At 36.3% G+C, this 26154-nt stretch overlaps 1 protein-coding gene across 4 annotated transcripts in view; it reads right to left on the reverse strand.

Moving 5' to 3' along the window:
• The window catches only part of NSUN7 (NOP2/Sun RNA methyltransferase family member 7), a 50593-nt gene continuing 24439 nt past the window's right edge, over positions 1–26154 (reverse strand). For 3 of the 4 annotated variants that reach the window (XM_006068210.4, XM_044945949.2, XM_006068209.4), the window contains exons 7-12: positions 25124–25334; positions 12286–12429; positions 10637–10738; positions 8277–8394; positions 2796–2919; positions 1–2281 (exon numbers count right to left, since the gene is read on the reverse strand). In XM_006068210.4, coding sequence (XP_006068272.2) covers positions 1652–2281; positions 2796–2919; positions 8277–8394; positions 10637–10738; positions 12286–12429; positions 25124–25334 — 1329 coding nt within the window. In that variant the 3' untranslated portion in view covers positions 1–1651. The remainder of the gene's footprint in view (positions 2282–2795; positions 2920–8276; positions 8395–10636; positions 10739–12285; positions 12430–25123; positions 25335–26154) is intronic. The other variant, XM_025290610.3, reaches the window with a different exon arrangement.

Here is a 26154-nt window from a genome sequence, read left to right on the forward strand (position 1 = left end):
TTAATGAAGGAATGGTTTAATACAGAATCTCCATATACTTATAAAGAGAAAAATAATTTATAACAAGATTCATGTTATGGGATACTGAAGTGAAGTGGCTAAAGTTGTGACATGACATGAATTATACACTGCTATAGAGATCAGAAAAATATCCTGACCTACTCCATAATAGGGTGAGTTCTCTTCTTATAACTTATCACACAAAGTAAAAATCTTGGACCTGCTACTTCTGGACAGTGGAGTGCTCTTCAGCCTGGGGCAGAGGGGTGAGGGCAGGAAAGAGATAGAAGATTCCCAGGATAAAAAAGATCAGGTCTTTACTGAACAAAGTTCAGTTCAGCTACACTTGCCTCCCGGAGGCATGGAAGGCTCTGAGCCAGTGGTAGGAAGAGGAAACCATACTCTGATATCAAGCAAAGATTATATAGTTTTTGATTTTTGAAATTAGTAAAATAAGCTGAGCATTTAAAACATTTCCATAAGTCATGTTTCATTGACATGCATTACTGATAATGTTTCAGCTAAAAAAATTTATTACTACTAAATGAAATCCACCATTTTTATCCTCACTTCAAGTGAGGAAATTAGAGCTGAAATGAATACTAGAGCTGAAACAGACCTAAATATTCATCTTGAAGAAGATAATATTCTCCTAAAATCATGACATCTGAATTGAAATTTAGGAATTTATATAACACTATTCAACACAACTGGATTCTGAAAATAGAACGTTAAATTCAAACTTTATAAATGTGTCTGTGAACATGTTCTTAAACAGCAGGATTTATAGTTGTAACTTACTTGATTTAAAATCAATTTCTGTTGCCATGATGAAAAAAAGTCAATAGACCCAGAAATAATAACTATAACCAATTCTTGGAAGGCAATTGATAATACAGTCAAGATGAACTGACTTTTAATATAATTAAAATAGTGCTACAATATATTTTAATTGAGCATCAGAAATGATTTATCAGGGCTTCACTACTGTGTGCCATTTGAAATAACCGTTTTCACCTGATCTTTGAATAGACCCAGAAATTTGTATACATTTCTTGAACAACAGGTGTGTCACTTACATTCAACAGTTTGACCTTGTCCACAGAATTACTACTTAGATGGAAATTTGCTTATAGTCATTTTGTTGTTTTTTTTTAACAACAGTATTTGGCCTAAATAGCCAGAAGGGAGAGCTTATGTTCACTGTGCTTAGGATCCTGGAAGCTCTTCCAGTGAGAAAGTTTTCACTCTGAATGGGCATATGAACTAGAACATTGGACCTTTCTGTTTTTCCTATTTCTACTCAACCTCAATCACATTACAAAAGATCAACCTCGATAGTGATTGAAATGTTTAAACTATAGCTGACTTGGTACTGAAGAGTGATCTTCAGTGCAAGATCATCTTTTCCATACTTATGCTTACTAATAAACGCCTCACAAATTAACTTTGAAAACAAGTCTATTACAAGTCTATTACACACACTGTTTCCCTTGTGGAAAAATTGTTGCAGCTTTAAAACCAGTGTCCTAAGTCCAGACTGAAAGTTACCAAGAGTGAAACCAGTTCTAACAGCTGTCTAACCTGCAGACTCGGGGGGAAAAAAAAAATCTACTCCTGACCCTGTAGAAAAAATGCAAGACACTCACAGCTATGGTCGAGGATGCCTGGGTAGAGAGGAAGGTAAGTTTTCTTTAGGTTTTTCCCTTCTTCTGAGTATTGATGGTGTGGACAGATAGCCAGGCAAGACAGTCTTGGGCCCAACCCAACGATAGTAAAAATGTGGAGTTGGTATGTGAGATCTGATCCCTTGCGGACTGGGAAACGGCAATATGACTGGAGGTAAGGCAATCTCTATGGGTTTCAGTGGAATCATTCTGTCTTCTGGCCTAGGTCTCACAAAGTTTGTTGGCCGTTCGTGTGGTCTGGCAGATGTATTCTTCATAATTGTAGGCACTAAAGGATTGGTGATGGGCTTGCTGGGTCTTCTGACCTGTGGGGAAGAACCCACTTGATTTGCATTTTTCTGTGGAAGAGATGTTTTTGTTGTTAATGTCTCCGGCTGATTAGCACTCATATTAGTTTCCCGACTCAGGAACTCAGCGATTTTCATTTGGATGCCGCTGTTATCAGCAATGGACGATTTTGGCAATGACATTTTCTGTTTCTTCTTCTTCTTCTCCCGTTTTGAAGATTTACCCAACTCAATCCCCTCCAGTAGACCCTTTGCTGCTGCACGGGCCAAAACATCTTTCACAGATACTGTCTCAGATGGGTCCCGCTATAATTAAAGAAGCAGTTAGTAAATGTGGGAGTTAACTGTTACCATGTATATCACAAATACTTATCAGTGTTTCAGTAAAGATAAAAGAGTATCATTATTATACTAAAAGAAATAGTTTTTAGGCTTCAGTCCCTACTATATCCCATAAGCTTCAGGAAATTACTTTCATTGTACTCAAACCTCCCCATCTGTGAACCTGATAGAAAGAAAAAAAAAAACAAACACAGAATTACAGAGCTTATTTCTTGTCTGTGAGCTAAAATGAACTAGACGTTGACAAGTGCTTAGAGAGGTGGGGGTAGAGAGTAAGCAAGGGAAGAACACTCAGGAAAAGCATAAAGATAAAAATAGGGATTTTTGCCAGACAGTAATAATTCTTTTTCATGCCCTTTAGGTATTTGTGAAATAAGCATACCATTATGAAATGTTCACAAAGTTCCTAGGTTCCTTGTAGGAGGCTTTGTTGTTTCTTAATCCCTAAGTATGAAATGGATTGGGATTTTATCCTTACCTCCCTTGTTAGAACAGAAAGAAAACAACCATTGGTAATTTCAGATGGTTCCATTCTAAAAAATTTGTCAGTAGACAAATGTATTTCCTTTAAGGAGCACAGTGGAAGGACGGGGGGACTAAGCCTGCAATAGATAACAGCAAATAATTAATAGTTAGAATGTTTTATTTGCCAATCAAGGGAGACAGTAAATTGCAACAAAGCACACACACATGCACCAATTGTTAAACAAAAATTCCAAATAAGAATAAAATGTCAAGGGCCGCAATCAAAATGGCAGAGTACAGCATGATGTGAGCCAACCTCCTCTCACAACTATGCAAAAAAAAAAATCTACATATGGAACGATTCTCACAGAATATCTACTGAACACTGGCAGAAGACCTCAGACATCTGAAAGGGCAATAAAATCTCCACATAACCAGGGAGGACAGAAGAAAAAAAGAGGGAAAAAAGGATCAAAATGGAAGCTGTGCCCCTGGGAGGGAACTATGTAAGAGGAAAGGTTCCAGTATCCTGTGAAGTCCCTTCACCAGTAAGGAGATCCACTGGGACAGAAAGGGCGCTTCCTCAGAGGAGAGCACAGAACCTGTCTGCAGCAGGCAGACTAGAGAGAGACCTGTACAGACAGACAGTGCCTCAGCTGTGCACTCCCCAGCCTGAGACACGCATCCACTGGTGCCAGTAGGCACTGGGAGCTGAAGCTCAGGCTTCAGAGGGCCAATCTGGGGAGAGGACCAGGGTTGGCTGTGCAGAAACAGCCTGAAGGGGCTGGATTCTGGTGCGACTGCAGCCAACAGTGTATGCAGAGAAAGCCTGAACCCACCATAGTGGTGATGTGCCATTGTTGAGGGCATGTGAAGGGAGGGGCGGAACCTGCCATAGCAGCCTCTTTCCCTGCACATGCACTCCAAAACAATAGGACACAGGCTACATGAGTTCCAGGAGCAAGCACCAATCACTTCGTGTGAGCTCCAGGAACTGGCGTGAGCCACTGAGAGTATCACAAGTTCCAGGGGCATGAGCAAGCTGCCTCTGAGAGCTCTGGGAGTGGGCACTAGGCGTTACTCTGAGAGAGAATGCCAGCAACTGCATCTGCACACACTCTATCAATGGGCTAATGGATAGCACACATTGAGGAAAAAGGCAGCAGGCATTCATACTGAAAACAACCCTCACCCAAAAAATACTAAACCCACACAAGCTACACAGGGCTGTTCCCACATATAAACAGCCCTCTAAGTCCACAGAAGATAATTCCTAAAAGGGAAAAATATGCAACCTAGAATACTATACCCAGCAAGATTATCCTTTAGAACAGAAGAAGAGAGAATTTCTCAGACAAGCAAAAACTAAAAGAATACAGTAATACTAAACCTATCCTAAAAGTAATATTGAAAGGTCTTCTCTAAGAATAGGAGCAAGAATTTATAAAAAAGAGAAAATCATAACTGGAAAGTAAGTCACGTAAGCCAGCAAAAGGATAAACATGAAGATGTAAAAGAGACATCAAAATCATAAAATGTTGGGGAGGAGAGTAAGAAAATGTAGATTTTTTTTTAGAATGTGTTTGAGCCTGTATTACTATCAGTCTAAAGCAAGTTGACACAGAAAGGGGTAAACATACTTGAAAAACAGAATAACCACAAGTCAAAAACATACAACAGATTTACAAAAGCCAAAAGAAGAGAACACAAACATAAAATAAAGGGAAATCAGCAAATCACAAAAAGAAAAACAAAAGGAAAAAGTAACAAGAAATACAGAATCAACTGGAAAACAAGGTTTAAAATGGTAATAAATATATATCAATAATTACCTCTCAATGGCCTAATTGCTCCAAACGAAAGACAGAGTGGCAGACTGGATTTTTTTTAAAAAAGAGCCTACAATATGCTGCCTTCAAGAGCCCCACTTTAAGACAGACAACACACAGGTTCAAAATGAGGGGATGGAAAAAGATTTAATGCAAACAGAAATGACAAGTGGGGGTTGCAATAACCAAATAAGACAAAATAAACTTGAAAACAAAGGCCAAAAAGAGATATATAATAATAAAAGAATCAATATAAGAAGAGGTTTTTACACTCATCAACATACATGTACCTAATATTATAATCGTTGTTCAGTTGCTAAGTTACATCCAACTCTTTTTGTGACCCCCATGGACTGTAGCCCGTCATGCTTCTCTGTCCATGAGGTTTCCAAGGCAAGAATACTGGAGTGGGTTGCCATTTCCTTCTCAAAGGGATCTTCCTGACCCAAGGATTAAACCCACATCTCCTGCATTGGCAGGCAGATTCTTCACCACTGAGCCACCAGGGAAGCCCTGCACATAATATAGGAGTACCCAAATATATAAAACAAAAACTAACAGACATAAAAAGAGAAATTGATGAGAATACAATAATAGTAGGAGATTTAACATCCTACTCACATCAATGGACATATCTTCTGGACAGAAAATCAATAAGGTAACAGATCCTATATGATAAAAGCACAGTTAAGAATGCACAGCCAACATTCTCTAGGGATGATCACATACTGGGGCACAAAACAAGTCTCAATGAATTTAAGAGTATAGAAATTATCTCAAGCATCTTTTCTGACCATAATGGCATGAAGCTAGAAATCAATCACAGAAAAAGAAATGAGAAAAAAAATGACCACATGGAGACAAAATATGTTATCTTAAAAATCAGTGGGTGAATGATGAAATTAAAGAGGAAATTTTAAAATACCTTGAGACAAATGACAATGAAATCACAACAAAATTTATGGGATGCAGCAAAAGCATTTCTTAGAGGGAAGTTCATAATGATAAAAGCCTTCCTCAAGAAACATCTAAAACAACTTAACCTACTACCTAAAAGAATTAGAAAAAAACAAACAAAACCTAACATCAGCAGAAGGAAGGAAATAATAAAAATCACAGTGGAAGTAAATAGAGATGGCGGTTGCTTCAAAAACTAAAAATAGAGCTACCATATAATCCAGCAATTCCACTCCTGGGTATATATTTTGAAAAAGATGAAAACTGTAATTCAAAAAGATACATGTACCCCAATGTCCGTAACATCACTATTTACAATAGACAAGACGTGGCTACAACCCAAGTGCCCATCAACAGTTAATTGGCTTAAGAAGATGTGATGCTATATACATATATAATGGAATATTAGCCATAAAAAGAATGAAATATTGCCATTTGCAGCAACATGGGTAGACCTACTAGAGAATATTATACTTGGTGAAGTCAGACAGAGAAAGGCAAATACTATATGATATAACTTAAATGTACAACCTAAAAATAATACAAATGAATCTATATACCAAATAGGAAGACTCACAGACATAGAAAACAAACTTATGGTTACCAATGAGAAAAGGGAGAGGAGGAAGGGACAAATCAGGAATATGAAATTAACAGATCTAAACTATAATACATAAAAACAGATAAGCAACAGGATTTACTGTATAGTAAGTACAGGGAGCTGTATTCAATATCTTGTAACAATAGAAATATATATATATAAATATATAAATAAATATAATGGAAAATGATCTGAAAATAGATATATTCAGTTATATATACACATGTGAGCTTCCCAGGTGATCACATGGTAAAGAATCTGCCTGCAGATTAATGCAGGTTAAAGCCCAAATGCCTTTAACCTTATTTAGCAATAATAATAACAACAACAAAACAAATCTTTTAGTGTACAATACAATTCACATACCAAGCCATTACAAAGCTTTTACAGAATCTACTTTAAAGTTGTAAGAAGTTAGGGTATTTGGTCATATTAAAGTCCAATCCAATGCAGGAGACCCAGATTCAATCCCTGAGTCTAGAAGACTCCCTTTGAGAAGAAAATGGCAACCCACTCCAGTATTCTTGCCTGGAGAATTCCATGGACAGAGGAGCCTGGCGGGTTACAGTCCACGGGGTCGCAAAGAGTCAGACAGGACTGAGTGACTAAGCATGCATATATATACATAAATATATTTCAGTTATATATAACTGAATGATGTTATGATATACCTAAAATTAATATAATATTGTAAATCAACTATACTTCAACTTAAAAATAAGGAAAAAAATCTAATGAAATACATACAGATTTTCCTCTATTTTTGCCATATTACATTCTTATTTTTTTTTATTTTATTTTATTTTTAAACTTTACATAACTGTATTAGTTTTGCCAAATATCAAAATGAATCCGCCACAGGTATACATGTGTTCCCCATCCTGAACCCTCCTCCCTCCTCCCTCCCCATTCCATCCCTCTGGGTCGTCCCAGTGCACCAGCCCCAAGCATCCAGTATCGGCCATATTACATTCTTAGAAACATCATTCCTGACAGACAAATCAAATCACTCTCACTGGTGAATTTGGTTATATTGTGCAATAATTCTGTCTGCTACTAGATGGTGATTTAGTTTGTGCTGTGTTAAGAAGCTGGCAGAAATAAGGTTGGTTGTCAACTACCAACAAGAATTATTAAGAGGGTAAAGAAAGAAGGGAAATATAGATGTGGTTAACATGTCCACTTGTGAATTGGCAAAGGAAAAACATCAAATTAAAAGGAGGGAGCAAACCATATACCTATTAAGATCCTACTATAAGAGTTACAGGGACATCCCTGGTTGTCCAGTGGTTAAGAATCTGCCTGGGAGTGCAGGGGATGCAGGTTCGATCCCTGGTTGGGGAAGTAAGATCCCACATGCCTTGGAGCAACTAAGCCCACACCACAACTACTGAGTCCAAAACAGCCAAAGAAATAAATAATTTAAAAAAAAAGAATTACAGGAAAAGTTCAGAACAAGGGAAATAAGTTAAAAATTGGAAACATTTTAAAATACCTTCTTAATTGTCACAGTCTTGAAGAACTAACTGGTGTCATATATCATTAATAGACATACTCCTTATCTTGATGTCCAGAGTTTGGATGGAGTATTCCAGTTTTTCTTCTCTACCCCTAGTTTAATATATCATTTTACCCAAAAGCTATTATGGTTATTCAGGCTATTTTTATTTCAATCCTTGTGGGTGCCAAAGGCTAAACAGGTCTAAGAAACATATATTTTCAGATAATAAACATCCAATTTTCTTGCTACTTTCTAAGGTTATTTTATACTTTCCTTTTATTGAAGCATGTATCTAAGACTCAGGATATAAAGTTTATATTCATTTTACCCAGAAATCAATCAAGTCGAAGCCCAAATGCCTTTAACCTTATTTAGCAATAATAATAACAACAACAAAACAAATCTTTTAGTGTACAATACAATTCACATACCAAGCCATTGCAAAGCTTTTACAGAATCTACTTTAAAGTTGTAAGAAGTTAGGGTGTTTGGTCATATTAAAGTCCAATAAAAAAGAAATGAAATGCCTTCTAACTTAGAAAATTGTAGTTGTTCACTTTCAAAGATATTTAGTTGAGTTGTTTAGAAGAATTCTTTCTTTCTTACCTATAAGGTTGTACTTTAATCCCGTGGTCTTGAAATTCCAGTGCTTTCTTAACAATAGCTTCATTTTCCTCTGGATAAACTGAACATGTGCAGTAAACAATAGCTTGAGCTCTGGTAACTATATTTAAAGAAGACGGAAATAACATAATGACTCCATTAACAATTGTGAACAAATCTCTTGTGTTTTCAGTGGTGGTGAGGTTCACTTTTGCAACCTCATTGCAACCTGCCAGGCTCCTCTGTCCATAGAACTCTCTGGGCAAGAATACTGGAGTGGGTTGCCATTTCCTCTCCAGGGGATTTTCCTGACCCAGGGATCGAACCAGGGTCTCCTGCGTTGCAGGCAGATTCTTTACCAACTGAGGTACAAGGGACATCCAGATGTCTGTACTAATACCACACGATTTTGATGGGAATGATGTCTACAGATGCTTGCATGGCTCCCCTTTAAAGCATGTATTAGTAATATAGTCTGGCCAATAAATGAAGTAAATATAACTGGATCATATAGAAATTGAAAATCCAATCCATGTGACCAACCTTATTACAAACACAAGCAAATAAATACTGCAGATTACCATAGCTTGACACTTCCAGCCATTCTTCCAAAAGCCATATCGCATAACTAGTTAAAAGGACTCTAGAGACAGACTTAGGTGTGAATCCGTATTCTGTTATTTACTGATTTATGAACCTGAAAAAGTTACTTACCTCTCCAATTCCTCAACTCTAAAGTGAAGTAATATTACTACCAGCAACTCACTCACATTCACATTTACCAAGCACGTACTACATGCTAAGCACTGTTCTTACATATTCAATACATACACACAAAAACCCCTGCCCCAGGGAGCTTATTTTCTGTTTCATTGACATAAGACATAAATAGGGCTTCCCTGGTGACTCAGTGGTAAAGAATCCACCTGCCAATGCAGGAAACATGGGTTCCATCCCTGGTCCAGGAAGATCTCACATGCCGTGGAGCAACTAAGCCCATGAGTCTAACCTGAGCTCTAAAGCCCATGGGTTACAGCTACTGAACCCACAAGCGGCAACTACTGAAGCCCACGTGCCTAGGCCCCTACTTCACAACAAGAGAATGCACTGCAATGAGAAGTCTGTGCACCACAGTTAGAGAGTAGCTCCTGCTCTCTGCAGCTAGAGAAAAGCCTGCACAGCAATGGAGACACAGCACAGTCAAAAATAAGTTTGAAAAAACATAAATAAATAAGAGATTTTGGAATTCCCGGCTGATCCAGTGGTTAGGACATAGCACTCTCACTGCCAGGGGCCCAGGTTCTTAGTTCCCATTAGGGAACTAAGATCCTGCAAGCTGCACAGTGAGACCCCCCACCTAAAACTAAAGCATTAGGAGGTGACAAATGCTATAGAGAAAATCAAAGCAGATATGGAGGATGGTTAGTTTCAAGAGATTATCTTGCAATTTTAAATAGAGCAATCATAGAAAGAATTTTTTAAATGTATTATTTATCAGGTCCCTAATCTTCCAACCAACTCATTTCATTGATCATATACATACTATCATATTCAAAATAGTGTTTATTAATAGCATCAGTTAAAAGGACAGAACTCCTCCATGTTTTTCTATTTTGCCTAATTTCTACTTCATATATGCTATATCTTTATATATTAAATCATCTATACCCTATGCTAACCTTTGAGCCTTTGGAGGTCAGGATTTATCCAAACTCATATTCTTAACAACTGGCTTAATACCTGACCCAGAGTAGACATTTGATAAACATGCACTAAGTTAATAAAAGTTAATGTAATTTCTCAGAGTCTTCTAGATTTCCTTATCTAAGTGTGAAAGGGCATTGGTACTCAAAATCTAAATGGTACTCAAAGTCTAAATGTAGGGATTGAAGCAATAATATAAATACTTAAATGGCCTTGTTACTCAGACTTTAAGAGATCTAGGCTTTATCTTTAATTCATCTATTTTCTTTTTAGTATTAAAAAAATTAAGAGTTTAACTAAAGTTGGAATTATAGAGGAGTTGTTAGGGTGATACAAAACAGAAAAATTACATTGAAAAGCCAAAGAAGAGAAACAGAGAAGATGAAATTATACAATGATTGATGTACATAATTATTTCATTTCACCATTAAGAAGCTGATAATTCTTCTTGCTAACCTATATTTAAAATGATAGTAAAGCATATATTTTTGAGACTTAGATTGGTAAAAATAAATATTTTGTTATTTTAAGGAACTATGACTAAGGGTTCTGGGAAATCCACTTATGGTTCACACATCATTGCCTGAATATGATAAATGAAGTATTAGTGTTTCTAAGATTTACAACATATTTTCAGTTTGTGCTGATAACAAACTTACATTTCATGGCATGTGCTAGCTGTTCATATTGCTGTTGAGCAAGAACATGAAGTTTATCTTCTGATGGGCCTCCTTGAGAGAAATCCTTAAGTAAATCTGTATCTAAAAACAAATATATGCTTTAAAATATATTACTATTAGATTTTTCATATATTGCTGTGATCACATTATGTAATATTTTAATCATTTTCCCTATTAATGAGTTTTCATAGAATTTATTAAAAATACAGTATTATAAAAATGCTGACTTAAAATTTTAAAATCTGAATCGATAATTTTGCTTAGTTTTAATATTACTTTTCCTTTATTCTCCAAATTCTTATCCTAGAGTTATCTAACCAGCCAAAATAAGTCATTCAAGAACAAAAGATAGAATGCAGTCAGCCTGAGTATGAATAAAGGGAAAAAAGATTTATTTTCCAAGGCAGAAACTGATGGGCTACAGTCAGATCTGAGTAAGAAAGAATACACTTAAAAACATTAGCTTACTAAAAGAAATCTTGGAAGAAAAAACTTCAGGGAAGCAACTGTATGTCTTCATAATAGATAAAAAAACAACAGATCAAGAAATTCTTACAGTAATTTTTTAAATGTCTAAAACAATTTTTAACATATTTCTTGATAATATTAACTAAGATATATTGACTACTACTCTATATAGATTATTTTATTCAACAACCCCTTGAAGCATTATTATCCCTCTTAACACTGAGAAAATTGTTCAAGCATACATTAAATAACTTGTCTAAGGTCATACAGCTACTAGATCAAAACCAGGTTCTAGCCTGGCAATCAGACCAAACTTCTAAGCCCTGTTTTATTCTGCCTCTCAGTAACTCCCTGGAACATGTGCTAAGTCACTTCAGTCATGCCTGACTCTTTGCTACCGCCAGGCTCCTCTGTCCATGGGATTCTCTAGGCAAGAAAACTGGAATGGGTTGCCCGACTCTTTGCTACCGCCAGGCTCCTCTGTCCATGGGATTCTCCAGGCAAGAAAACTGGAATGGGTTGCCATGCCCTCCTCCAGGGGATCATCCCGACCCAGGGATCGAACCTATGTCTCTTATGTCTCCCGCATTGGCAGGTGAGTTCTTTACACTGAGCCACCAGGGAAGCCCCCTGGGAATATAAGAGGCAATTATTTATACCATATATTGGGCTGGTCCCCATTCCAGTAATATTACTAAAGGTTAATTAAACTTCATTTCTTTCCAATTTAGTTTTACACTTCACATTTTTCTAAGTCTTTAATCACTTTTTAAAGGACTATTTATACATTATTATACTCTAAAACCATATCAACTTACTTTTTTTACCCCATTTTAAAATAATTTCAAGTGGTTAACAAAGATCAATTTCATATATTCCTCAAATATAGGAATTTTTTTAACCATTCTAAAAATGGTTGTAATGTTTTTCAATATTCAAGTGTTTTTCAAACTAATTCATGATTTTGAAGGAAACTACTTTGAGGAGGTAATAGCCAGAGCAAATAAGGAGCTGCTGACCTAGTGATTATGGTAAAAATATTAGTCATAAATTTAGTGATCATAAACTTAGATTCATGAGAAATCATGATTTTAAGTAACTTCATTTAAAAAATATTAACAAATTTAAATAATTTAGAAATTAAAAATTAAAGCAAGTACCTTCATGCTCATTTAAAATAAATTCTACTGGATTACTAACACCCAGTCCTGAACAACGAGGTAGCAGCAGAATCACTTTAACTTTCTGTAATCGATGATCCTTTAATTCAAGTTTCATAAATGTCTCATGAAGTATCTCAATATCTGGGAGAAAAAACACAGAAAATGTATGCAAAATATTAATTAAAAAATCTTATGCAGTATGTAGTTATATCTATTTATCACTATTCATTTTTAAATCCTCAACTACACAAAATGTCATTTTAATGCAGCCAGAAAACAGGATTATTTTCTGATAACATCCTTAACACATGAATTCTCTTAATAGAGTCCTTCCTCCTTCACTTGAATGATTTTGAAGGTTAAATATCTTCTACATAAAATATAATTTAAATTTTTCCATCCTGAACTTCAGATTCCATGTAAAGCAGTATGGTGTAGTGGACTTCCCTGGTGGCTCAGTGGTAAAGAATCCACCTACATTGCAGGAGTCACAGAAGACGCAGGTTCCATCCCTAGGTCAGGGAGATCCCCTGGAGGAGGGCCTGACAACCCATTCCAATATTCTTGCCTGCAGAATCCCATGGACAGAGGAGGCTGGTGGGCTAGAGTCCATAGAGCCGCACAGTCAGACACAAGTGAAGCGACTTAGCATGCACGCCCAGTGTAGTGGAGGGAACAGGGTTTTAGAGGCAGAAATACCCAAGTTTGAGTCCCAAATTCACTATTTACTGTACCTGTGTGACAAGCCTCTATTTCCTTATTTGTAAAATGGGATATTATTGTCCACACCTCATTTAATTGTAGTGAGGATTGAGATAAAGTAGTTAGGCTTAGCATTGTGCCTAGTATACAACAAATGCTCAGTACTGGTTACTTCCCTTTCCCATTTTTTTAATCCCCTTTTATATTCTATTTTCCCTGGAAAAAATTTTATTAGCATTTATTTTTTTTTTAGCATTTTATAATTTTTACTTAAGCACAGTCTAAAGGCCCTTAGGGACCCTATAATTTAGGACAGTCTGCCTTCCCTAAGGTTGTAATTGTCTGTGACCCTAATATTAGGGCAACTCCTCCAGTCCTACAATGGCTCTCATTCTCCTCATCTGCTGAGGAGTCACTCTTGAAATTGCGATACCCTACCCCTTTCTCTTGTCTGATCAATCTTCTTTCTATTATGTCTCTTTTGAAAAAAAAATTTTTAATCAAGTGCACCTTTCTCTTTTTTCCCCCTATTTTTAACTCTTCATTGCAAAAGTTCAAACATTATGTCAAAAACCCCATAATGTATAGTGATTTTTCAAACGTTCATGATATTGCTTCAACAGTGAAACATTCATGCCCAATCATGTTTCATCTTTATCTGCACACACTTCCACCCCCCATATTATTTTGAAACTATGAAATATTTCACCATTTATCTAAAAGATAAGAACTTCTTTAAAAATAACCCCATACATTTTAAAAAGTAATTCCTTATTGTCATCAAATTATAATAGCATCCAATCATGGCTCAAATTTTCCAAGTCTCACACATCAAATTTTTTTTTAGTTTGTTTAAATCAGGAGTTACATAGGTACACACATTGCAATGAGTCAATGTCTTACTTTAAATTTTTTTTGTTGACAGGTACCCTGTCCATTTTTTCTTAGCATTTATTTCTTAATATAACATGGTTACTTGTACTACTAGTTTCCCAGAGCCTGGATTTTGTTCTTTGCTTTCCTAGAGAGTAGTTTAACATGTTCTTGTCTTCTGTACTTCCTGTAAATTAGTAGTTGGATCTTTAGAGCTTAATTTAGTTTCGAGTTCTTTTTTTTTCCTTGGGAGGTGGAGGGCACAAAACTAATTCACAAGTGATGTCATAATTCATTCATTAAATTGCCTTTATGGTATGAGCAAAGGTGCTACAAAATAGTCATATTCTAATTCCGTCTTCTTTTTTTCATTTATCAGTTGGAATGCTTCTAAAATGAGACACTTTGATTCTTCTACTTCTTGGTTACCCAGTGGTTCCCATTCTCTCTACTTAAATAGGTAAAAATTCATAAGGGTAATAAAACCAGAAGTAGGAAAATCCCATGGACGGAAGAGCCTGGTAGGCTGCAGTCCATGGGGTCGCACAGAGTCGGACACGACTGAGCGACTTCACTTTCACTTTTCACTTTCCTGCATTGGAGAAGGAAATGGCAACCCACTCCAGTGTTCTTGCCTGGAGAATCCCAGGGACGGAGGAGCCTGATGGGCTGCCGTCTATGGGGTCGCACAGAGTCGGACACAACTGAAGTGACTTACCAGCAGCAGCAGCAGGCATGTATATTTTCAATTTTAGTGATCAATGCTAGTTTTCCAAAGTCACTGTACAAATTTATAATCCAACTAGCAGTGCTGGAGCATTCCTAATGTTCCATACCTTGCCAGCTCATGGTATGACCATCTTTGAAAAATGAAAGTTTTCATTTAGATGAAGTTCAATTTATCTTTTCCTTTGTTGTGCTTTTGGTGTTTAAACAACCACTGCCAAATTCAAGGTCTGAAAGTTTTACCCTTGTGTTTTCTTCTAAAAGTTTGATAGTTTTACCTCTTATAAATAGGTTTTTTACCCAGTTTATGTGTATGATATGAAGTAGGGGGTCCAACTTTATTCTTTCACATGTGGATATCCAGTTATCCTAGCACCATTTGTTGAAAAGACTATTCTTTCTTTGTTGAATGGTTTTGGTACACTTGTTGAAAATCAGTTGACCATAAATGTAATTAGGGCTTTACATTTGTATTCTCAATTCTATTCCATTGATCTATGTTTATCTTTGCATGAAATATTCCCTTGGTATCTCTAATTTTCTTGAAGAGATCTCTAGTCTTTCCCATTCTGTTGTTTTCCTCTATTTCTTTGCATTGATAAAGGACAGAAACAGTATGGACCTAACAGAAGCAGAAGATATTAAGAAGAGGTGGCAAGAATACACAGAAGAACTATACAAAAAAGATCTTCACAACCCAGATAATCACGATGGTGTGATCACTCACTTAGAGCCAGACATCCTGGAATGTGAAGTCAAGTGGGCCTTAGAAAGCATCACTACGAACAAAGCTAGTGGAGGGGATGGAATTCCAGTTGAGCTATTCCAAATCCTGAAAGATGATGCTGTGCAAGTGCTGCACTCAATATGCCAGCAAATCTGGAAAACTCAGCAGTGGCCACAGGACTGGAAAAGGTCAGTTTTCATTCCAATCCCTAAGAAAGGCAATGCCAAAGAATGCTCAAAGTACCACACAATTGCACTCATCTCACATGCTAGTAAAGTAATGCTCAAAATTCTCCAAGCCAGGCTTCAGCAATACGTGAACCGTGAACTTCCTGATGTTCAAGCTGGTTTTAGAAGAGGCAGAGGAACCAGAGATCAAATTGCCAACATCTGCTGGATCATGGAAAAAGCAAGAGAGTTCCAGAAAAACATCTATTTCTGCTTTATTGACTATGCCAAAGCCTTTGACTGTGTGGATCACAATAAACTGTGGAAAATTCTTCAATAGATGGGAATAACAGACCACCTGACCTGCCTCTTAAGAAACCTATATGCAAGTCAGGAAGCAACAGTCAGACCTGGACATGGAACAACAGACTGGTTCCAAATAGGAAAAGGAGTACGTCAAGGCTGTATATTGTCACCCTGCTTATTTAACTTATATGCAGAGTACATCATGAGAAACGCTGGACTGGAAGAAGCACAAGCTGGAATCAAGATTGCCAGGAGGAATATCAGTAACCTCAGATATGCAGATGACACCACCCTTATGGCAGAAAGTGAAGAGGAACTAAAAGCCTCTTGATGAAAGTGAAAGAGGAGAGTGAAAAAGTTGGCTTAAAGCTCAACATTCAGAAAACAAAGATCATGGCATCTGGTCCCATCACTTCATGGCAAATAGATGGGGAAACAGTGGAAACAGTGTTAGACTTTATTTTGGGGGGCTCCAAAATCACTGCAGATGATGATTCCAGCCATGAAATTAAAAGACGCTTACTCTTTGAAAGGAAAGTTATGTCCAACCTAGATAGCATATTGAAAAGCAGAGACATTACTTTGCCAATAAAGGTCCGTCTAGTCAAGGCTATGGTTTTTCCAGTGGTCATGTATGGATGTGAGAGTTGGACTGTGAAGAAGGCTGAGCACCGAAGAATTGATGCTTTTGAACTGTGGTGTTGGAAAAGACTCTTGAGAGTCCCTTGGACTGCAAGGAGATCCAACCAGTCCATTCTAAAGGAGATCAGTCCTGGGTGTTCATTGGAAGGACTGATGCTAAAGCTGAAACTCCAGTACTTTAGCCACCTCATGCAAAGAGTTGACTCACTGGAAAAGACTCTGATATTGGGAGGAATTGGGGGCAGGAGGAGAAGGGGACAACAGAGGATGAGATGGCTGGATGGCATCACCAACTCGATGGACATGAGTTTGAGTGAACTCCGGGAGTTGGTAATGGACAGGGAGGCCTGGCGTGCTGCAATTCATGAGGTTGCAGAGAGTCGGACATGACTGAGCAACTGAACTGAACTGAACTGATGTTTATCTTTATGCCAGTACCATATTGCCTGGATTACTAAAGCTGGGTAGTGAATTTTAAAATCAAGGAGTATGAGTCCTACAACTTTGTTCTTTTTCAAAGCTATTCCACGTCCCTTTGATTTCCATGTGAATTTTAAGACAATTCGAATGTCAATTTCTGAAAAACACCACCTAGGTTTTTTTTAATAGGGATTACATTAACTTTGCATTTTTTTCATAGATTCCTTAGAATTTTCTATATACAGAGCATTTTATCTGCTGATTCTACATAACATGGCTTTACATATTTTGAGACTGTATTAGTCTTCTTTAGTACTGTATATTTACCTGATGAATTAAACATGTTCTAACTGTATTTCTAGTAATTTTTCTTGACTTAGCACTGCTTTCCTGCATCTCTTTTTGTTAGTATGTTTACTGGATATCTTTTTCTGTCCAATTTTTAATACGCTTTTATGTTAGGGGTATCTCTTACAAACAGCATTTTACAGTTGATCTTTAAAACCATATGATTATCTCAATAAATGCTAAGAAAGCCTTTGACAAAATTCAACATCCATTTATGATAAAAACCCTCCAGAAAGCAGGAATAGATGGAACATACCTCAACATAATAAAACCCACAAACCCACAGCAAACATTATCCTCAATGGTGAAAAATTGAAAGCATTTCCCCTAAAGTCAGGAACAAGACAAGGGTGCCCACTCTCACCACTACTATTCAACATAGTTTTGGAAGTTTTGGCCACAGCAATCAGAGCAGAAAGAGAAATAAAAGGAATGCAAATTGGAAAAGAAGAAGTAAAACTCTCACTATTTGCAGATGACATGATCCTCTACATGGAAAACCCTAAAGACTCCACCAGAAAATTACTAGAACTAATCAATGAATATAGTAAAGTTGCAGGATATAAAATCAACACACAGAAATCCCTTGCATTCCTATACACTAACAATGAGAAAATAGAAAGAGAAATTAAGGAAACAATTCTGTTCACTATTGCAATGAAAAGAATAAAATACTTAGGAATATATCTACCTAAAGAAACAAAAGGCCTATATATAGAAAACTATAAAACACTGGTAAAAGAAATCAAAGAGGACACAAATAGATGGAGAAATATACCGTGTTCATGGATTGGAAGAATCAATATAGTGAAAATGAGTATACTACCCAAAGCAATCTATAGATTCAATGCAATCCCTATCAAGCTACCAACAGCATTCTTCACAGAGCTAGAACAAACAATTTCACAATTTGTATGGAAATACAAAACACCTTGAATAGCCAAAGCAATCTTGAGAAAGAATGGAACTGGAGGAATCAACCTGCCTGACTTCAGGCTCTACTACAAAGCCACAGTCATCAAGACGGTATGGTACTGGCACAAAGACAGAAATATAGATCAATGGAACAAAATAGAAAGCCCAGATATAAATCCACACACCTATGGACACCTTATCTTTGACAAAGGAGGCAAGAATACACAATGGAGAAAAGACAATCTCTTTAACAAGTGGTGCTGGGAAAACTGGTCAACCACTTGTAAAAGAATGAAACTAGAACACTTTCTAACACCATACACAAAAATAAACTCAAAATGGATTAAAGATCTAAATGTAAGACCAGAAAATATAAAACTCCTAGAGGAGAACATAAGCAAAACACTCTCCAACATAAATCACAGCAGGATCCTCTATGACCCACCTCCCAGAATATTGGAAATAAAAGCAAAAATAAACAAATGGGACCTAATTAAATTTAAAAGCTTCTGCACAACAAATGACACTATAAACAAGGTGAAAAGACAGCCTTCAGAATGGGAGAAAATAATAGCAAATGAAGCAACTGACAAAGAATCTCAAAAATATACAAGCAACTCCTGCAGCTCAATTCCAGAAAAATAAATGACCCAATCAAAAAATGGGCCAAAGAATTAAACAGACATTCTCCAAAGAAGACATACAGATGGCTAACAAACACATGAAAAGATGTTCAACATCACTCATTATCAGAGAAATGCAAATCAAAACCACAATGAGGTATTATTTCACACCAGTCAGAATGGCTGTGATCCAAAAGTCTACAAGCAATAAATGCTGGAGAGGGTGTGGAGAAAAGGGAACCCTCTTACACTGTTGGTGGGAATGCAAACTAGTACAGCCACTATGGAGAACAGTGTGGAGATTCTTTAAAAAACTGGAAATAGAACTGCCATACAACCCAGCAATCCCACTGCTGGGCATACACACCGAGGAAACCAGAATTGAAAGGAACACGTGTACTCCAATGTTCATCACAGCACTGTTTATAATAGCCAGGACACAGAAGCAACCTAGATGTCCATCAGCAGATGAATAGGTAAGAAAGCTATGGTACATATACACAATGGAGTATTACTCAGCCATTAAAAAGAACACATTTGAATCAGTTCTAATGAGGTAGATGAAACGGGAGCTTATTATACAGAGTGAAGTAAGCCAGAAAGAAAAACACCAATACAGTATAATAACACATATATACGGAATTTAGAAAGATGGTAACAATAATCCTGTATGTGAGACAGCAAAAGAGACACAGATGTATAGAACAGTCTTTTGGACTCTGTGGGAGAGGGCAAGGGTGGGATGATTTGGGAGAAAGGCATTGAAACATGTATATTATCATATGTAAAACGAATCGCCAGTCCAGGTTCGATGCATGATACAGGATGCTTGGGGCTGGTGCACTGGGATGACCCAGAGGGATGGGATGGGGAGGAAGGTGGGAGGGGGTTTCAGGATGGGGAACACATGTACACCCATGGCAGATTCATGTTAATGTATGGCAAAACCAATACAATGTTGTAAAGTAATTAGCCTCCAATTAAAATAAATAAATTTATATTTAAATATATAAATAAAAATCCAGTATTTATGCTGTCTTATAATTTAAGTATTAGTCATGCATATTTAATGTTTAATTGATTTATATGTTCATATTTTAAGTTAATTTACATACTTGTCTTCTATTTATTTTGCCTTGTATATGTTAGTATGGTGTTTCCAATTCCATATTCCACATCTCCCCCTTAGCTATTAGTTTTACAATCTTTATTTATTGATTGCCTCCAATATTATAACACATTCATTGTTTTAGTCACTAAGTTGTGTCTGAATGTTTTGCAACCCAATGATATAATACCTTTATCATATCTTAGACAAAGCAAGGATGAGAGAACACATTCTTTTCCTTCTCTAAATTATATACCATTATTTTAATTACATATGACACATATTTTTAGCTCCACAAGACATTAGTTTACAATCCTGCAAGATATTAGACTACAACTATTTAGATTTACCTATGTACTAACCTTTTCCATTTCTCCTTTCTTCTAGCACCTATAACTTTCTGTATGAGATAATATTCTTTCTACTCAAAAAATAATCTGTAGTATTTCATTTATTGTATCTGCTGGTGACAAACTCAGGTTTTTCTTTTCTGAGAATATATTTTATGTCAAAGGAAATTTCTGCTAAGTATATAAACCTAACCTGGCAGTTTCTTTCTGCACTGAAGATACTGTCTCTGGCCTCAGTTGTTTCTGTTGAAGTAGCTAATTTTTATTTTTATTCCTATTTCATTAAAGGTAATATGTATTCTCTCTCTCATTGCTTTGAACATTGTTCTCTATCTTTTGTTTTCAGCAGTTATGCTATGATGTGCCTAGCATTTTTTTTACACATTTATTTTTGTTGGAGTTCATAGGGCTTCTTGAATCTGTGACATTCATCAATTTTTAACCTCCCCCCACCTGAATTTCACATATTGATTCTTCTCAACTCCTTTCTCCCCTCTTTCTGGGTTCCTAATCACAACATACATGAGATCACTGGATCACTGAGTGTCATGTGTATTTTATGATCTCTTCCATATTATTCATCCTTTTCTCTCTTGATGTTTCAGTCTGGATAGTTTCTTCTGACTCATCAGTTCACTAATTCCTTCTTTTAGTTCTAATTTACTGTTAAAATCTATCTATTTCTTAATTTCACATATTGTATTTTCAGTTCTAGATTTTTCTTCTGGCTTTTTAAAAGTTCTAAAAGTTTTTAAAAGTTCTGGCTTTTTAAAAGTTTCTAGTTCTTCGCTGAAATTCTACAACTTGTCATTTAGTCTTTTCAGCATATTAATCATAAAGTCCACATCTGGTATCTCCAGTACCTGGACCTTCTGTGGGTTTTCTTCTATTGTAGTATTTTTCTTTTTATTTCACCCACATCTTTCTTCTGTCTTGTTTCTGTTTTTGTTTTTGTTTTTTGAGTGCCAGACACTGTATTTGAAAAAATTTAGGAGATAATATGAGATTCAGGATATTGTTACTTTCTTCCAAAGAGAATTTACTTTTGCCTCTTGTATGCAGTGAAGCCTGGGCACTAGCAATCTTACATCACCTTAATTCAATTAGGAACTGAGATGACTGGAATTTGGGCTTTAGTTCATCAAAGGAGTGATCACTACCCAGAGTGTACTTCTGTGCTCCAATGAAATCCTGGGAATTTACAGTCTACCTTTCCATGTTAAGCCCTGAATTCTACTTACTGTCTCTCTGACCCTGTGAATTTGTCAAAAGATTAGTTTTCCAGCTCCACTGAACCTATAATAAAATGTTATCTTTTGTCACAGCTTGATCCAGTGGAAACATTTTTTAAAAATAAAAGGAAGAAATGAAGAACCCCAGGGTTAGTAGAAGGAAAGAAATCTTAAAAATTAGAGCAGAAATAAATGCAAAAGAAACAAAAGAGACCATAGCAAAAATCAACAAAACCAAAAGCTGGTTCTTTGAAAGGATAAATAAAATTGACAAACCATTAGCCAGACTCATCAAGAAACAAAGGGAGAAAAATCAAATCAATAAAATTAGAAATGAAAATGGAGAGATCACAACAGACAACACAGAAATACAAAGGATCATAAGAGACTACTATCAACAATTATATGCCAATAAAATGGACAACGAGGAAGAAATGGACAAATTCTTAGAAAAGTACAACTTTCCAAAACTCGATCAGGAAGAAATAGAAAATCTTAACAGACCCATCACAAGCACGGAAATTGAAACTGTAATCAAAAATCTTCCAGCAAACAAAAGCCCAGGTCCAGACGGCTTCACACCTGAATTCTACCAAAAATTTAGAGAAGAGCTAACACCTATCCTGCTCAAACTCTTCCAGAAAATTGCAGAGGATGGTAAACTTCCAAACTCATTCTATGAGGCCACCATCACCCTAATACCAAAACCTGACAAAGATCCCACAAAAAAAGAAAACTACAGGCCAATATCACTGATGAACATAGATGCAAAAATCCTTAACAAAATTCTAGCAATCAGAATCCAACAACACATTAAAAAGATCATACACCATGACCAAGTGGGCTTTATCCCAGGGATGCAAGGATTCTTCAATATCCGCAAATCAATCAATGTAATACACCACATTAACAAATTGAAAAATAAAAACCATATAATTATCTCAATAGATGCAGAGAAAGCCTTTGACAAAATTCAACATCCATTTATGATCAAAACTCTCCAGAAAGCAGGAATAGAAGGAACATACCTCAACATAATCAAAGCTATATATGACAAACCCACAGCAAACATTATCCTCAATGGTGAAAAATTGAAAGCATTTCCTCTAAAGTCAGGAACAAGACAAGGGTGCCCACTTTCACCATTACTATTCAACATAGTTTTGGAAGTTTTGGCCACAGCAATCAGAGCAGAAAAAGAAATAAAAGGAATCCAAATTGGAAAAGAAGAAGTAAAGCTCTCACTGTTTGCAGATGACATGATCCTCTACATAGAAAACCCTAAAGACTCCACCAGAAAATTACTAGAACTAATCAATGGCTATAGTGAAGTTGCAGGATATAAAATCAACACACAGAAATCCCTTGCATTCCTATACACTAATAATGAGAAAACAGAAAGAGAAATTAAGGAAACAATTCCATTCACCATTGCAACGGAAAGAATAAAATACTTAGGAATATATCTACCTAAAGAATCTAAAGACCTATATATAGAAAACTATAAAACACTGGTGAAAGAAATCAAAGAGGACACTAACAGATGGAGAAATATACCATGTTCATGGATTGGAAGAATCAATATAGTGAAAATGAGTATACTACCCAAAGCAATCTATAGATTCAATGCAATCCCTATCAAGCTACCAACAGCATTCTTCACAGAGCTAGAAAAAATAATTTCACAATTTGTATGGAAAAACAAAAAACCTCGAATAGCCAAAGCGATCTTGAGAAAGAGGAATGGAACTGGAGGAATCAACCTACCTGACTTCAGGCTCTACTACAAAGCCACAGTTATCAAGACAGTATGGTACTGGCACAAAGACAGAAATATAGATCAATGGAACAAAATAGAAAGCCCAGAGATAAATCCACGCACATATGGACACCTTATCTTCGACAAAGGAGGCAAGAATATACAATGGATTAAAGACAATCTCTTTAACAAGTGGTGCTGGGAACTCTGGTCAACCACTTGTAAAAGAATGAAACTAGAACACTTTCTAACACCATACACAAAAATAAACTCAAAATGGATTAAAGATCTAAACGTAAGACCAGAAACTATAAAACTCCTAGAGGAGAACATAGGCAAAACACTCTCTGACATACATCACAGCAGGATCCTCTATGACCCACCGCCCAGAATATTGGAAATAAAAGCAAAAATAAACAAATGGGACCTAATTAACCTTAAAAGCTTCTGCACATCAAAGGAAACTATTAGCAAGGTGAAAAGACAGCCTTCAGAATGGGAGAAGATAATAGCAAATGAAGCAACTGACAAACAACTAATCTCGAGAATATACAAGCAACTCCTACAGCTCAACTCCAGAAAAATAAATGACCCAATCAAAAAATGGGCCAAAGAACTAAATAGACATTTCTCCAAAGAAGACATACAGATGGCTAACAAACACATGAAAAGATGCTCAACATCACTCATTATCAGAGAAATGCAAATCAAAACCACTATGAGGTACCATTTCACGCCAGTCAGAATGGCTGCGATCCAAAAGTCTACAAGTAATAAATGCTGGAGAGGGTGTGGAGAAAAGGGAACCCTCTTACACTGTTGGTGGGAATGCAAACTAGTACAGCCACTATGGAGAACAGTGTGGAGATTCCTTAAAAAACTGGAAATAGACATGCCTTATGATCCAGCAATCCCACTGCTGGGCATACACACTGAGAAAACCAGAAGGGAAAGAGACACGAGTACCCCAATGTTCATCGCAGCACTGTTTATAATAGCCAGGACATGGAAGCAACCTAGATGTCCATCAACAGATGAATGGATAAGAAAGCTGTGGTACATATACACAATGGAGTATTATTCAGCCATTAAAAAGAATACATTTGAATCAGTTCTAATGAGGTGGATGAAACTGGAGCCTATTATACAGAGTGAAGTAAGCCAGAAAGAAAAACACCAATACAGTATACTAACGCATATATATGGAATTTAGAAAGATGGTAACAATAACCCTGTGTACGAGACAGCAAAAGAGACACTGATGTATAGAACAGTCTTATGGACTCTGTGAGAGAGGGAGAGGGTGGGAAGATTTGGGAGAATGGCATTGAAACATGTAAAATATCATGTATGAAATGAGATGCCAGTCCAGGTTCGATACACGATACTGGATGCTTGGGGCTGGTGCACTGGGACGACCCAGAGGGATGGAATGGGGAGGGAGGAGGGAGGAGGGTTCAGGATGGGGAACACATGTATACCTGTGGCGGATTCATTTTGATATTTGGCAAATCTAATACAGTTATGTAAGTTTAAAAATAAAATAAAATTAAAAAAAAAAAAAAAAAATAAGAAGCCTAAGGACTTAGAATCTGGTCCTAGATATTAGCTTTGTCCCTTAAGTGCTCCTGTGATTGTGTTCTTATGTATTAAGAGATAACAATTTCTACCACTTACTTTAATTATTGTTTGAACCTCAGATTATGTAGTAGCTGAACGTTAAGCAATATACCAAAGTGCTAATATATTCATTAATTTAAACTGCAGTTGTTTAACCAATATTAAGCAACAGTAGTCTGATATAATATAGTGGGGATTTTAGGAGTATATTTCATATACAGAGTTTTGCATTACAAAAAAAATAACAAATTCAAATATTTTTAACATTTCTAAGTCTTACAGAACATAACACCAAGCAAATAAATATATGTACATACTTTTACATCCCATTTTTGTGAAAAGGTTCTTCAGGTCAGGATCCTTAGCTTGTGATTGTACTCCACACACAAATATTTTTGAGGTATTATTATTTGTTAAGACTGACATATGGGCAACTGTGTACCAGGAACCTGTATTGACCATTAAGATATCATCATCCATATTTAATAAAGCCTTTACGGAATGGACAGCGAGACTTCGAGATTTGTCCTACAAGGTAAGAGTATGATTAGAATTTCAAAGGGTTTAGGTAAAACAAGGTATTGGCAGAAATCTTGAGGTTACCTAGCCCATTTTGAGTTTAAAACACCTTAAATATATGTCACAATATAAAGTTAGCAGTTTATATTTATAAACTTTATAAATTTATATGTATATATGTTTATATTTATAAAGTTAACAAACAAAATTGGTTTAGCTTAAATTATGACTGTTATCATTTAACTGTTACATAGTGATGGAACAACAGACTGGTTCCAAATCGGAAAAAGAGTACATCAAGGCTGTATATTGTCACCCTGCTGATTTAACTTATATGCAGAGTACACCATGCGAAACGCCAGGCTGGATGAAGCACAAGCTGGAATCAAGATTGCTGGGAGAAATATCAGTAACCTCAGATATGCAGATGACACTACCCTTATGGCAGAAAGTGAGGAACTAAAGAGCATCTTGATGCAAGTGAAAGAGGAGAATGAAAAAGTTGGCTTAAAACTCAACATTAGGAAAACTAAGATCATGGAATCTGGCCCCATCACTTCAAGGCATATAGATGGGAAAACAATGGAAACTGACAGACTTTATTTCTGGGGGCTCCAAAATCACTGCAGATGGTGACTGCAGCCATGAAATTAAAAGACACTTGCTTCTTGCAAAATAAGCTATGACCAACCTAGACAGCATATTAAAAGCAGAGATATTACTTTACCAACAAAGGTCCGTCTGGTCAAAGCTATGGTTTTTCCAGTCATGTATGGATGTGAGAGTTGGACTACAAAGAAAGCTGAGCACTGAAGAATTGATGCTTTTG

The sequence above is a fragment of the Bubalus bubalis genome, chromosome 7, assembly GCF_019923935.1.
Source record: "Bubalus bubalis isolate 160015118507 breed Murrah chromosome 7, NDDB_SH_1, whole genome shotgun sequence".
Lineage (NCBI taxonomy): Eukaryota > Metazoa > Chordata > Mammalia > Artiodactyla > Bovidae > Bubalus > Bubalus bubalis.